At 37.2% G+C, this 15,219-nt stretch overlaps 1 protein-coding gene across 1 annotated transcript in view; it reads left to right on the top strand.

The window, feature by feature from the left end:
* Positions 1-15,219, top strand: part of atp6v1ba (ATPase, H+ transporting, lysosomal, V1 subunit B, member a) — a 49,602-nt gene that overhangs the window by 24,663 nt on the left and 9,720 nt on the right. Inside the window, exons 3-9 of the mRNA XM_086180282.1 lie at positions 1-92; positions 2,060-2,153; positions 2,970-3,047; positions 5,627-5,766; positions 11,287-11,388; positions 13,443-13,540; positions 14,010-14,133. The exon at positions 1-92 is cut by the window's left edge and continues 7 nt beyond it. Of these exons, the coding sequence (XP_086036408.1) occupies positions 1-92; positions 2,060-2,153; positions 2,970-3,047; positions 5,627-5,766; positions 11,287-11,388; positions 13,443-13,540; positions 14,010-14,133 (728 nt within the window). The remainder of the gene's footprint in view (positions 93-2,059; positions 2,154-2,969; positions 3,048-5,626; positions 5,767-11,286; positions 11,389-13,442; positions 13,541-14,009; positions 14,134-15,219) is intronic.

Below are 15,219 nucleotides of genomic sequence, written 5' to 3'. Positions count from 1 at the left end.
GATATGCTGAGATTGTACACCTGACTCTGCCAGATGGCACCAAGCGGAGTGGGCAAGTCCTGGAGGTGATTGGCAGCAAGGCAGTTGTTCAGGTGAGACATAAAAACACAAAAATCCTGACTAGTGGCTATCCACGGCCTCACCATGTAATGAAAGGTTGTAAACTGTTTCTGGAACAAGATTTGTCAGGTTTGTCTTCAGTATTTAATTCAAACAAGTGAATCAGAAATTGTGTTCTTTTTCTCATGATTTTTTTGGATCCTGGATCAAGTGCCGACAAAAATCAAGAGGCTATCGCCACTAAGCTTAAGTAATGAGCAGGCCTGAAAAGTTTGTTAACAGTTGACTTTGTGAGAAAAAGGCTGAAAGAAGGAACTTGTTCATAATGATTAGAGATGGACCGACATGGTTTTGTCAGGGCTGATACCAATCATTACTAGTCAAGGAGGCTGATAATACAAACTCTAACAGTTAACTTTATATAAATGCCTTTAAGCATATATTTATTAAACAGCTTTTCAGATTTGCCATATGTTAAAGGCTTTTTTTATTTTAGCCAATAGACATCTTTGATTTGAAATTCTAACAAAAAGTGCAGGGAGCTCCCAGGCTCAGCAGAAGTTAAATGAAAACTTAAACAAATAAATAGCTCCCTAAAAGTTTTCCAAAATTTCAATATAACTGAAATGTTCTTTTATCATTCACTTATCTTTTTTTTTTTAGGTTAAAAGCTAATCAGCCTCAATGTGCTTCCCTGCAATGAAACTGGGCTGAACTGAGTTCATTAGGTTTTTACTCTCTCTCTCTCTCTCTCTCTCTCTCTCTCTCTCTCTCTCTCTCTCTCTCTCTCTCTCTCTCTCTCTCTCTCTCTCACACGCACACACAGGCACATCTATTTTCACAGACTATTTCCATATGGATATTATCAGCAACCTTTTTTTTAAGTGATTAACAGACACGTCTGGAGGGACTGCAAGCAAGCAGAGCTGCTGCTTATGTTTCTATAACGTTATTGGATCACAGTAACGTTACTAGTAGTTGTGAGTTGTAGAGGACTGGGATGTTTACTACAATTTTGGGAGAGTCTGCTGCCTTAACTTACCTTCAAAACAAATAGCTGCTCTCCGAAGCTTCTCCACTCGGCTAAACTTTTTCTCCTTTCCTGTGTGTGTGTGTGTGTGTGTGTGTGAGTGAGTGAGCTCTGCGCACGCACAGCTTTCACTGCTGACTTCTTGTTAACCTGTGCCGTGGTTCTGCTCATAATCAATCAGATGGTCCTGTGGGAGGGACAACACTGGAGACAAAGTAGTGACTGCAGACAGAGAGGCGTGGCTACTTCAGAGCCAAAATGACACAGCTTAAATGAATCTCTTATCAGCTGTTGGATTTAAAAAAAAAAAAATGTTGATGCCGATTTGCATCAGAATGCCAGATATTGGTGCCGATAATAGATCTATCTCTAATAATGAGCGTATGTTTAAATGCACAGTGGTTGATTAGCCACTCTTATGAAGTATATAGCAAGAAGGTTGAGAGGAGCAAAATCTACAACTTGCTCTCTGTAGGCTGCTTATAAGTTGTTCAGAGGACATTGGTAAATTCTGCTGTTTACCGAATACCAATTGTGTGTTTGAGGCATGTTGGGGACATTTGTAATTTGTTACATCGCCGTCAAGCTACTCTATTCCTGGTCTGTTGTTTTTACTTGTGTTTTTTGCCCCGTGACTTGTTGAGAGGCAACAAGCCAATAAATCTATGCTCTATGGGCTTAACTTTCCTGTATGACTCAAGCCCCTGTAAGATGCATCAATTTGAGTTGAATCGAAATGCATTGCTAATCATGAAGTCGGAGCACTGACCTAAATCTGACCTTCAAGGAGAAAAGAGTATAGGAAACATTTGCAAGCTCCAGGAATAAGGCTTTTAAATGTTAAATTAAGATTTTGGCCAAACTTTTTTTTTTTCACAAGTCAAGTGAAAAAACAAGTCAAGGTACAAGTGTACCCTACCATGGCAGAGAAGCTGTGTTGCAAATGGCCTGTTGTTTGTGTTTATTCAGGTCTTTGAAGGAACATCAGGCATTGATGCCAAGAAGACAGCCTGTGAGTTCACTGGGGATATCCTGCGCACTCCAGTGTCAGAAGACATGCTGGGTATGACAAACGTTAGAGACTTGATCTTCATATATCCATCCATTTTCTATACTGCTTATCTGTTTGATTGAGAGGCGGGCTGCACCCTGTATGGGTTCCCAGTCCATTGCAGGGCCATCAGGAACAATTAGGGGTTCAGTGTCTTGCTCAAGGATACTCTACATGGTTACCAAGGGAAGCGAGGATCGAACCAGCAATCCTTTGGTTGCTAGACGGCCACTCTACCCCTGACCCATGCCAACCCCGATCTTCATATAGCAAAATAAAATACTCTTCAAATTACTTGACAGTTTGGATCATGTTTACTTCCCCTCTCATGAATTAATCTTTGTAAAACAATTAATATTAAAGGTTCTCAATATGAATTTTCCTTCAATATACTATAAAAAAATTTTGTGTTTATCCACTCAGTATATGTTAATAGCAAAATGGCACTGAATCAAATCTCATAGCGCCTCTATTTACTTAGCATTCTTAAATGTCTCAATAAGTGTGATTATCTCAGTGCGACACAAGGTTACACATATTTGAATAGCTGTAAAAAGTAAACCTGCTTTTGTTTTTGAAGTACCATTAATCATGTCCATGAATTCATAATTACTTGTACTTGTTACTCGTAGACTCGATAAGGGCCATCAGAGCCACTCTTATGTATTTAGAGTCTGACACAAAACATAATAAATCAGATGTGGTTGGAAGTGTCATCTAATTAATTTCTTTTTATTGGTGTTTTGCAGTAATTGCCATTAAATTTGTATTTATCCAAACACAGACTTGATTTCCTCCCAGCTAATAGAGGAAAATGTTGTCTTTCAGGACGGGTGTTCAACGGCTCCGGCAAACCCATCGACCGTGGACCCAGTGTTCTGGCAGAGGACTACTTGGACATCATGGGTAAATCGACAATTTTTGGTGTTGTATGATTTATCCCAGGTCAATTGTAAGCACCACAAGACAGCTTCAGAAAGGGAACCCATTTATCAAAAAATATTGCACTGATTGAAAATATGAAACATTGTAAATTCACCAAATTTTTAATGATCAAAACTATCTTTGGTGACACAAACAAGATTTGTTTTAGGACCCAACCAATATATCAGTTGGCAGGTTTTATTGTCTGATGTTGTTCTTTTGTAGATATATCTGAATCAGTGTATATGCTGGCTGATATGAATAATACATAAAGTACTTTTTTGATGTTTGGGCCCAACTGATATATTGGTGTGCCTATCACAGATATATGGATTCAGCATGTTTGTTTCCTGAATTAAGAAAAAGAAACAACTTTTTTTTTCAAAGTACATAAGATCCAAAAACAATGCCTTTGGGGATTTAAAATGGTTTTAATATAGTGTGTCTAGCATCTAGCAGAGAGGGTTCAGGAGCCTGTTCCTTTTTTGTTTTAGGATTTTATTCAAATGGTAAATTATGACAGTGTTAAATATTCTTTAATTAAAAATGAGTTATTTGTTTAAGAAATTAGCCTTCTACCATTACCTAGTCATCATTGATGCATGACAGTCTATTTTCAGTCCAGCACACATTTAACTTGTTGACGTAAGTTGAAGCTTCAAAGTCTGGTTTAGTCACAGGCCACCTCGAAGGTTTCTCCAGAAAAATTAATAACTGAAATGCTGATCATTTGTTGACCCAACAGCAGCAAACCCTTAGGACCCCATTTACATTAAAAGTAAATTATTGCTAAAAAAAAAAAAAAATGCTTTGATTGTAAATGGTGTTTAGTTGTCCTCTGTAACCATGTCTTTGTTCAGATCTCGCTTGAGAAGTTGCTAAGGTATCTGATTACAAATGGACATATGAAAGTACAGTTGTGAACACACTGAGGATGCATTGGGTTGTGATCACTGTGAACCACATGCATAAGCAACTTCAATTCTCTAACAGTGTTACCACAAATTTGTCTTCTGCTTAGACAGAAATGCATATGAATTCACATATAAATTGCTTATTATAATTACATCTGATAATTTGGAAAAGCCCATGGATGTACACAACGGCTGTTGCAGGTAGAATGAAAATAATGCAGGTGTTATTAGCATTGCAGGGAAGTGAGATCCAGTAACATATTGTCACTTGAGACATATTTTCAATCAAAGTTTCAGAAAAATTAGTGCCAACTCTTAAATTTGTATATTTACTGAAAATCATTACGACTGCTCATCCTGGTCAGATAAGTTTACCATGCTCTAAATGCTATGTGTTTAAGTGAGTGCAAGTGTAAAATCATCATTGGAAAACAAAGATTCTTGTGATTCGATTGATGCAAACCATTTTAAGAAGCAATCACAACAGCAAGAACAATCAATGTCTCTTTCAGACAATTGTTTTTTGTTATTTATTTATTACAAATACTGCATATTATCAGCTGCTAGCAGATATTATTTATGCAGAAATTAGCACCCTCTATTTCAGTTGGTTCAAACACAATAATTCTCTGACATTGTTTCTGTGTATAGTATGTAGTATAGTAAATCAGTTTGTTATTATTGGGCTGTTAAATTTCTGTCATTCCATGTTTACTATTTCACCATAACAGCACTTCATGGAATGTAAATTGACAGTGGTTTGCTGCGTCTCGCTTAAAAAAGATTTTTTAAAAAGGCCGTGGACCTCCAGGGGTGGTAGCTTAGTGGTAGATTAGTGGCTTTCCCAATTAACTTTAAGCTTAATTTTATAGCACAACAATTGCTGCAATTTGTTCACTCAGTCTTTTATGATAGTGTTTAACAATGAAGCAGGAAACAAGTAAACCATATAGTTGTTAATAATGATCACATACAGATTAATTTGACATTCTTTTACATTGATATTTCACAGTACCATCATAAAAATGATGCCTCTGTTGTGCCACTTTGCTTGTTTACGCTGAATCAAACAAAACTGATGTAATGTTGCCCAAGTGTCTGTTATATAAGTTAGTATGCTACTGGCTCAAAATCAGAGGCAACATCTGACACAAAAACATTGATTACCACCCCACCCCCATCCCCCCATTCCTGCTGTCCCTTTTAGACATTTGTGTGGTCTGATCTCTGTCTATGCTGCTTACTTAACATCAGAACATTCCTATGGAATTCATTGGGCTATATTTATCAATTTGAATAAAATTGTCTGATTGTATTCCTAAAACGGTGCAGATAGGACCAGGTGACCTGATAACAAGACCTAGGAACACCTGTTCCTTGGAACAATTGACCCACACCCATGTCATAGAGCGGAACATCTTGCTTCGCAAATGATCTTTAGTTGAGTTCAAACACTGACTTGGAGAAAAAACTCAATCCAAAAATCAACATCGTTTTTACATGAGTAATGGGTTATGTAACCTTGCCAGCCTTGTTCCTAAATCTTTTATTGAGAGAAGTTGATCACACTCAATTTAAAATTCCATCAACAAAATAGTATGTCATACTTTGCAAACAGGGCTGAAAGTGTCTGTCTGTGTTGTCCAGGTCAGCCCATTAATCCACAGTGCCGTATCTACCCTGAGGAGATGATCCAGACTGGCATCTCGGCCATTGACGGCATGAACAGCATTGCCAGAGGACAGAAGATCCCAATTTTTTCCGCTGCTGGGCTGCCCCACAATGAGGTGAGACCACTCAACCATTAGGAAGTCTAGTAGTTGTTATTAAGATATGACTGAAATAAATATGTACAGCAAATACAAAATGTCTGTCTGTCAATAAGCACAACAAATGCAGGGTTATAATACATGTTTCATCACATTGATTTTAAAAACAACGATCCGATTTTTTTTTTTTTTTAAATCATCATAATGCGATTCTGCTTGATTCTGGGGCCTGTCGTCAATATGAAATTGAAAACAGTACTTAAGTATAGCACAGTAAGGCTTAGACTATCTGGGTATCCACCAACTCAAAAGTTGGTAAATTGTAAATGCTTTCACTCAAGCGTTGCTTGAATGAGTGGCCTGCTAGCTCAATTTAGTACACAGGGAAGATGATTTGATGATAGGGGTGTAATGATGATTTTAGTTCATTTAGAACGATATGATTCAATTCAGTGTCTTGAAATCAATTCAGTAACTTTTTGCCAAAACTTCAACTAATGTGACTGTGAAATAAATACCTGGATACTGGACATTTCAGGCAAAGTTTCATAGATCTCCGCTGTTTGTTATAAGGGAATCAGGTTTAAAATAATGGATATTTGGATTTTTAGCTAAATTGATATTTATGTTCTGTGTGTTAACAACATTCTCACTCAAAATACATGTTTATAATTATGTGTTATAACATTGCGGCCTGGATGTGTCAAAATCATGAAACAATATTTTTGTGAATACGTCTGCAGTGGTGGAACAATGTAAATGTTTATTGTTGAGCCCTGTCATTTATGTGTCAGTCCATATAGTGTCACATTACTGCAGTTTGAAATCTGCTTCCTTTCCAAGCGTTTTTTTTTCTGTTTCAGACTGGAAATATATGATCCTTTGCTTCATCGATATGGGACACACTTGATTTTCTTAGTTTGGTATTTTTTAGGAAGACAGTTGAGTGAAGTTCTTTAAGTGTTGCTGTAAAGCACACATGTAATAGACTGAAATATTAGAATTCTACACAAATGTTTTGTCTGTTTTTGTTCTAAGACGTCGTATTGAACAATGTGATCCATTATCTCAACTAAATGTTTTTTTTTTGTCAAAATATTTTAGTTTACGGACTTCATATACTTAGGTACCAAGTTGATGCCCAAAATTTTGATAACCTTGTATAAATGTTGCTACTCTTTGAATAGCAGTAGCAGGTGCAGCGACAGATCTTCTTGTGGGTTTGTGGAGAGAACAATCTCTCGTGACTGTGACAGCATGATTTTCAAGGGTTGTATTGCAGCTTCAACAATTGTAAGATCAAAAGAGGTGCGTGTGTGTGTGTGTGTGTGTGTGTGTGTGTGTGTGTGTGTGTGTGTGTGTGTGTGTGTGTGTGTGTGTGTGTGTCTAAAGCTTCAATACAGCAAAGCTTTCTACTGTGGAGCCTTATACTGATTTTAATAACCCATAACCCTTTCTATGTTCATTGCAGACCAATGCTCACCAATACCAGTATGAAAATATTTTCTCATATTGAAAACGTATACCCCAAAAGGATATATCCATGAGGTCAAAAATTGCAACTGATCAATAGGCTCCAATCGCTTTGGACAAAAGCGTCTGCTAAATTAAATTGTAAATTGTAGAATAGGGGATTCTTATTTTAGTTTCAACAAGTGTTTTGCTTTTTTTCTGCTCCTCAATCTCAGTCCTGGCAACCCTCTATCCCACATCCCTCAATTGATGAATGGATTCATCAATCGTTCTATCGAGAATTGTGGAAATTCTGTCGTATAGGAATGACAAAATTTCTCAGTTTTCATAGTAATAAGACACATGCCAGTTAATACTCAAGGTCAGGCTGGATCTAATTGCAAGTGTTATGTAGTTTGTTTTAAGCTCAAATCAAATTGTTTGTGGATTACTGAGCATACAGCAGGCTACAGATTTGATATACCAGACAATATGTTCTTGAGTGTCTGAACAGATGTTTTGGGAAGTTTTGCTGGTGTTAGTAGTTCGTGACTGTTGGTTAGCGATAGCTTCAAGCTAAAATACATGTGCCTGGATCTTTCTCCATTCAGGGGTCAAGAAGAAGCAATGCGGGGGGAAAATGTCTTTGTGAGTGCTTGAAAAGCTAAATAGACTTTTTGGATGAAAAACTGCTAATTTGTTAGAAAAACAAAGGAACTTATTGTGAGCAGATAATGGGCCCACAAAAAAGCCATCAAATGACCTTTATAGCACACAAAGGAAAGCTCTGTCTATCAACAATTGCAAAACGCATTCCCTACATAATGTTTGAATTTGTCCTCTCCGGGCAATACTATATTTCACCTCTTGCAAGGAAAAAATTCATCAACAATCTACAGTAAATTTAGTGTCCCCCTTCACTCTAGATGCCCTTTCTCGTTCTTGTTGCTGAGCTGCAGGTGGTAGATGGGTGGAGGTTATTTTGTAGGATCTAAGATTGCTGATTGTGCTTTTTCCTCTCTAGAGAAATAATGTTACACAAACATTTGTGTGTGTGCTTGTGTTGTATGTTGCTTTGGACAAAAGCGTCTGCTAAATGAAATTCTAGAATTGTAGAATTGTGTGTGTGTTTTATGTCGATTGTATGTATGGGTTTTTTAAGCTTCGGAATTCATTGAAATTGTACAATTTTTTTTTTTTTTATGTGATGAATTTGGAAATATATTGTCCAGCTGAGGCAGGAAAAGGATCTCCGGTCTCACCCAAGAAGATAAAATGTAACAATTTTATTCTGTTCTGCTCTACTCTATTGACTCAGTAGCAGCAACTTATTAATTACTGTTTGTGACTGGTATGCTTTAATAGGTCATCTTGGTAAATATTACGTTTTGACAAACAGGAAAAAAATGTTTAATCTCATGGAGAAATACTGCTCGACCCACAATCCTTAAGTGTGTCAGCTGTGTCCCTGATTGATGGAGTGCACTGTTGCCACAGAAATGCCCTATTGAATGAAGCTGCAGTGTTTTTGCAGCATTTTGGTGACACATTTGGCATCCTCACTGCTTCATGATGCATCATCCAGCTTTCAGTGAGATACAAATTCTGCTCCAACTAAGCACAATATTTTTCAGAATTGGCAAGAGAACACTCCAGATGAACTGATCACAACATAACTGAAATATTTCATGTCACTTCCAGAAGGTAACTCCCTTGTAGAATTTAGTGATGTAATTTGGCATTAGGGCTGCACAATTAATTAAAATTTAATCTAAATCTCTAGGTGCTTACTGCAATGTTCAAATTGCTGGCTTAATATTTACTAAAGGTTGAGTATGTGTCAACATTACTTTTAAATAAAATATTGTGGTGCTGCAGAGATGTGCTGCCTACACATCATAGTCTACATACGTAAGGACGGATCCCCACAAAAGTCAAACCATCAAATCGTACCTTGATTTTTTTTTGTTTTGAAAATGCTAGTAATGATAGGGATGATAATTCACATTCCCTCTAATATCTCAAATCATATCACAACTGGATATTGTTTTTCCAAAATTGGCAGCCCTAGGGGACAGCAAAGCTTCTAAGCAAGCTGAGCAATCCAATCACAGCCTTTTCTGTCAGAAACTTCAGCCAGCTATTGCCATGCCTCTTCTGCAGTGGAAGCAGAGTCAGGAGCTGTTTCAGACTTCTCCCTCCCTCTAATTAGTTAGTCTAAGTCTGAAAGTACTTTGCTGTGGCAACAGCGAGCATTCCTGTTTGATGTCATTCATGTCATGACAGAGAGAAAAATATTGTGAGAAGAGAGAGAAAAGTTGGATTCAAAAGCTTCTACTTCAAAACAAATCTCAATAAATTATTCCTCTTTTTTGTCTTCTTCAAGGCACAAAATAACTTGATCTTAGCTTACAAACCAGCTTTATTGACAATTCTCACACAGAGTGGTTGCACGTGCCCACCAGCTGTGGCTTTTTTTAGCACTCATGTTGTGGCATGGCGATCAGCCTGTGCTAGAACATGAATTGTGAGCTTTGGCTTTCGCAAATGATCTACTCATACAGTGCGAATTGGAATTGAAAAACTTTTCAGAAATCTTACAGTAAATGCCAGCTTCAATCAAAATACTGTCTTATTTAGAATTAAGTCAGTGGACTGATATTTGCCATCCATGTAAATGTAGCCAATGACTGACCTAAGTTTAACTGATAAGTAAAGTGGAAAAAAATAACTAAACTGTCATAGCATCAGTTTCTTCAATCAGTGATTGTGTAATGAGCATAAACACAGCTGTCATTTCCAATCTCATCTGCTCTCTAAAAATGCGTGATCAAAAGAGTCCCGCTGGAGAATCGGCCAAACAAACATGGCATGTGTAGTCCTCCTAATGATGACCCACTTGTCGTGCAATTGGGATTGTGTGAAAACTTTGCTGGTTATTTCATTAAGCACATGTCACAAAGGTCACTCATGCGGCACTTTCCTCTATGGGCCAGGTGCCTCGTCGTAGGGTGCAAAGGGAGGTCAGGCCGGATCAGCACATACTGGCTATTACATTAAGTGATAAGCGTGAAATTCCTCTTTCATTCTACAAAATCACACAGTGTCACACAGACTGCTCACTCTTTCCCCCAGATCTTTCAAACTTAAGGCCCAAGGCCCAGATCTGGGTCATAAGGCAATTTGATAAGACTGTTCAAATTGGCATAAATTGTCACCCTGCAAGTATATTTTTCCCCACTCTATTTTTAAGGGTGGCATTTACTCCCTTGCTTGTGTTTGCTTGCTGTAATATCAGCTTTGTTTTTACATTATAAGGTACTTCCTGTAGGGAAAGGAAAACCGTCAAATACATTCGTACTGTAAAAACAAGAAGGCAACGTACTGACAATTTTTAGTTTATTTATTATAAATTTGTAATTAGCATTTATTCAAACAAAAGCCAGCAAACTACACTAAAGAGACAAGTAAAAGAAAACATGTAACTAAACTGCTGCAAAAAAAAGATGAAACATTCATTTTACAATATGTTTTTGGTACATTTTAGGATAGTATTCATGTTAATATGGTGTACTGGCAACCCAGGGTGTACCCCGCCTTTTGCCCAATGTCAGCTGGGATAGGCTAGGAGGATAGTTAGTTAGGATAGAGGATAGTTGCTGATGCCTCGCAAGCATATCAAACTTCTCATTAACCGTGTTACAAGATTGTACAATGATTGGCAACCTTTTCAAAAGTATTGTTATATGATGATTATCTCTGGGCAGTGCTACTTCTTGTATATTCTTAGACTGATGCTGCAGTGATTCACTCTCGCCTGTTAAGGTTCAAAGTGGTATTACAAGATGGCATGGTCCCACCTGATCATGCTCTGTTAGCTATATCTACAACACAACACATAAGCATCTTTGATAACTGTCAAAACTGTTCTTTCTGCAGATACTTTTTAAAAAGTTGGATCTAACTTAAGAACTGATAAAATATCAAGTTGATGTTTTGTCATATTTGTCACCAGTGACTCCATTCATGTCACTGAGTGAATACAACTGCTGCTTTAAAACTTGCCCTGTGTTTTGCATTTCTCAGATTGCTGCACAGATCTGTCGGCAGGCTGGGTTGGTGCAGAAGTCCAAGGATGTGATGGACTACAGTGCTGAGAACTTTGCCATTGTGTTTGCTGCCATGGGGGTGAGCAGGAAATCTGAAGCATTAAGCAGACACTTGTTCAAACCTCCTTTTTTTCCCTTATCCTTCCCATCTGTAACACTAATCCCCCTCTTAACCCTGATGTGACACCCAGTGTCCGCTCCCCCGCCCCGCTTTCTGTCTTTTATTCACCAGGTGAATTAACCTTTAAGTCGCTGTTGTTACTTCCGCCCCTCTGAGCATATCCTCCTGCCATGTAGACAGGTTACTAATTCAACAGACCCTTAATACTGTCGACCCAGCAGTATCAAATTCCCTCCTCCTCTTTGCTGTAATGCCGCAACTGTGACAGCTTGACCTCTGCCAAACACACATGCACACACACTTCACTAGCTAAATGTTATCCCTCTATCCTCCAATTGTCCACCAATTCAAAACTTAGTATGGTGAGTCTAACATTTCAATACATGTGCATTTTTAAAGGGCTCATCAAAAGATGTTGCACACAATTGGTGACTCATTGCCTCCACTTCCTCAAATTAAATATCGATGAATTTTAGTCATTGGTGTCATTTTTTTTCCTTGACACATTGTACCCAACTAAAACTGCACACACTAGTTTTAGTCATGTTTGTTGGTCAGGATTTCCCACAAATATATTTATTTAAAAAAATTGCCCGGTTTGATGTGAAAGACTTGAACATGCTGGTTTGCATGAACCACATTTGCATCAAAAACTGTGATTATTTTCCCAGTTAATTAAGTAATCTATTAATTGTACGGTAATCCTACGGTGGTGCAGTAGTTAGCACTGTCGCCTCACAGCAAGAAAGTTCTGGGCTTGAGTCCTACACAGCTAGGGCACGGGATCTTTGTATGTGGCGTTTGCATGTTCTCCCTGTGTCTGCATGGGTTCTCTCCGGGTACTCTGGCTTCCTCCCACAGTCCAAAGATATGGAAATGGGGTCTATGCAAACTGGATACTCTAAATTGACCATAGGTATGGCTGTGAGTGTGAATGGTTGTATGTATATGTATATATATACATATACATATATACACACACACACACACACACACACATATATATATGTGTGTGTATATATGTGTGTATATATGTGTATATGTTTATATATGTATATATATGTGTGTGTATATATATATATATATACATATGTGTATATATTTGTATATGTAGAAATATGTGTCTTTATGTGTGTGTATATATATATATATATATATACACACACACTCTACTGAGCCTCATTTTGACTTGTTCTAAGGACATTACATCAAAGTTGGATCAGCCTGTAGAGTGTTTTTACACTTTAATTTTGAGTGTGATTCCAAATTCAGACCACCATGGGTTAATTAATTTGATTTCCATTGAAAATTTTTGTGTGATTTTGTTGTCAGCACATTTAACTATGTAAAAAACAAAGTATTTAATAATAATATTTCATTCATTCAGATCTAGGATGTGTTATTTTAGTGTTCCCTTTATTTTTTTGACACACGTGTGTGTGTGTATGTGTATATATATGTATGTATATATGTATATATGTGTGTATATATATGTATGTATATATGTATATATGTGTGTATATATATGTATGTATATATATGTATATATGTGTGTGTGTGTTTGTATATATATGTATATATATGTAAATGTATGTATATATACATGTGTGTATACATCTCGCTCTCTCTCGCTCGCTCTCTCTCTCTCTATGTATATATGTATATGTGTATATATATGTATATATATATATGTGTGTATATATGTATATGTATATATGTGTGTGATTATATGATAAATTATCTGCGTTGTTTGATCCACCAGCTGGTACTGATTTATGCATAGTGTAGAGTTTTTGAGGGTCTTAAGAAATATCTAATAATGTCAGAATAACTGTTTAGTAATGTTGTGTTGATATTTTTTGTAAATTATTGTCTCTTAGTTTTAAAGTATAACACAAACCTTGTAGTCAGTTTGTTCTAACAGGACATACATACTTTCTGGTTCTATTGTACTGTGTTGTAAGGCAATTACGTAGCCTTAGTGACCATATCGTTTATAATTTGTATACCAGGTCAACATGGAAACTGCCCGCTTCTTCAAGTCTGATTTTGAGGAGAATGGCTCCATGGACAATGTCTGCCTTTTTCTGAACCTGGCAAACGATCCTACGTAAGATTCAGTCAGAAATGATCACTGCTGCTTATTTTCCTCTTTCACAGAGTTACTAATTCTAAATTATGGATCAATGTACACATTATACTTGGCTTTATTTACAGTTGTAATGGGTCACTATTTTTCACCACATTATTACATTGATTATATTACAATTCTTGAATGAGTTTTTCACTACAGGCCAACAACTGTAATGCCACATTTTGAAGTCAATCTTAAAAAAGGGGTAATTGTATTTTTTTTGTTTTTTGCTAAATTTAAATCAGAAAAATAGAGGCGATATATTTTTAAATAACAAGAGGGCTATATTTTTAATTATTACAATTATACATATGTAAAGGTAATTTATCTGATGACCGCTTTTAATACTCTCAAGGACCCCTAAGTCCTTGGACCCCTCCTTGAAGCTCTGAATTACTGTACAAATTTATAAAAGAATAATTTGTTTCTCTCTGTGACCAATCAGTATTGAACGCATCATCACCCCTCGCCTGGCACTGACCACAGCTGAGTACCTGGCCTACCAGTGTGAAAAACATGTGCTGGTCATCCTGACTGATATGAGCTCCTACGCTGAGGCTTTGAGAGAGGTAACATTCGCACTCATCCTTTTGATAAATGGAACTAATGTTTACACAGTTGCATATTTTCCAGGTAATGTTGAAAAAGTGATAAGGGTGATGTGTTGCACTCATTTGTACAGTAAAAACCTTGTTTAGATCTGAACACCAAGTAAGGGCCCATTCACACTCGGCAATCCCTACTGTGCCCAAGCATGTTTGCCCCCTAAAGGCTGGTTCATTTGACTTTTGTGGGGATCTGTATTTGGCTTGTGCACAGCATGTTTCCCTAGCTTCTGCAAGTTTTAAAGGTGTGAGGTTTGGCAGTATATACATCCAGGACCATGGACAAGGGGCTGGACACACCTGGCTGTAAATACAGCTTACAAAAGAAAACCAGATATGAGTATTGATGTTGGAGTGCGACATGAGCATGATAGAAAATTTGTGCTTCTTGTCTTCCCTGCTGCTCCCATGCTGTATGTTAAACTAAATAGCAAACCATGCAATTTGGGGTGCAACTTGCCACATCTATTGTTTCAGAGGTACTGCGCAGTGGTGATGTGAGTGTGCTTAGGCCCAGAGCAATGTGAGTACAGGGGAATGGGCATGGGAGACCAACCAGTTTTTGGTACCAAATACATTTACGTGTAAACGTAGTGGAGCATTTAGTAGCTGAGGAGAGAGATTTCCCTCAGAAGTCAGTAGAGATTAAAAACATGTTGCTCAGATGGCTCATGAAAAGAAAGCACAAGGAAACACTTGCTGTGTCCCAAATCACATACTTCCATACTGCATACTTAAAATTTTCAAATTGAGTATACTAAGCATACTATGCAGAGATGTTGATAGGTTTTCAATATAGTGAGTCCCCAGGAAATTCAATGGGTCCCCAATTAAAAAATGTATTTTTTTTGTATTTCTTATATTCTGCTATTGCTTAAATTGTAGTGTTAAATTCTCTCAATGGTGGTATGGTAAGATATGGCTATAATTAGCAGGTATGTTCAAAATGTTTTTTTTCGCCATTCAAAGTATTTTTTTTTTATTGCCACACAGCCACCACTGGAATATTTTTTATTTATTTCATTAGAGCACATCCCCTAGACGTTAAAC

The sequence above is a fragment of the Aulostomus chinensis genome, chromosome 16 (genome assembly GCF_037954235.1).
Source record: "Aulostomus chinensis isolate RoL2024-O1b breed Wild chromosome 16, RoL_Achi_v1.0, whole genome shotgun sequence".
In the NCBI taxonomy this organism is placed as follows: Eukaryota; Metazoa; Chordata; class Actinopteri; order Syngnathiformes; family Aulostomidae; genus Aulostomus; species Aulostomus chinensis.
This window is presented reverse-complemented; position numbering and strand designations above follow the sequence as displayed.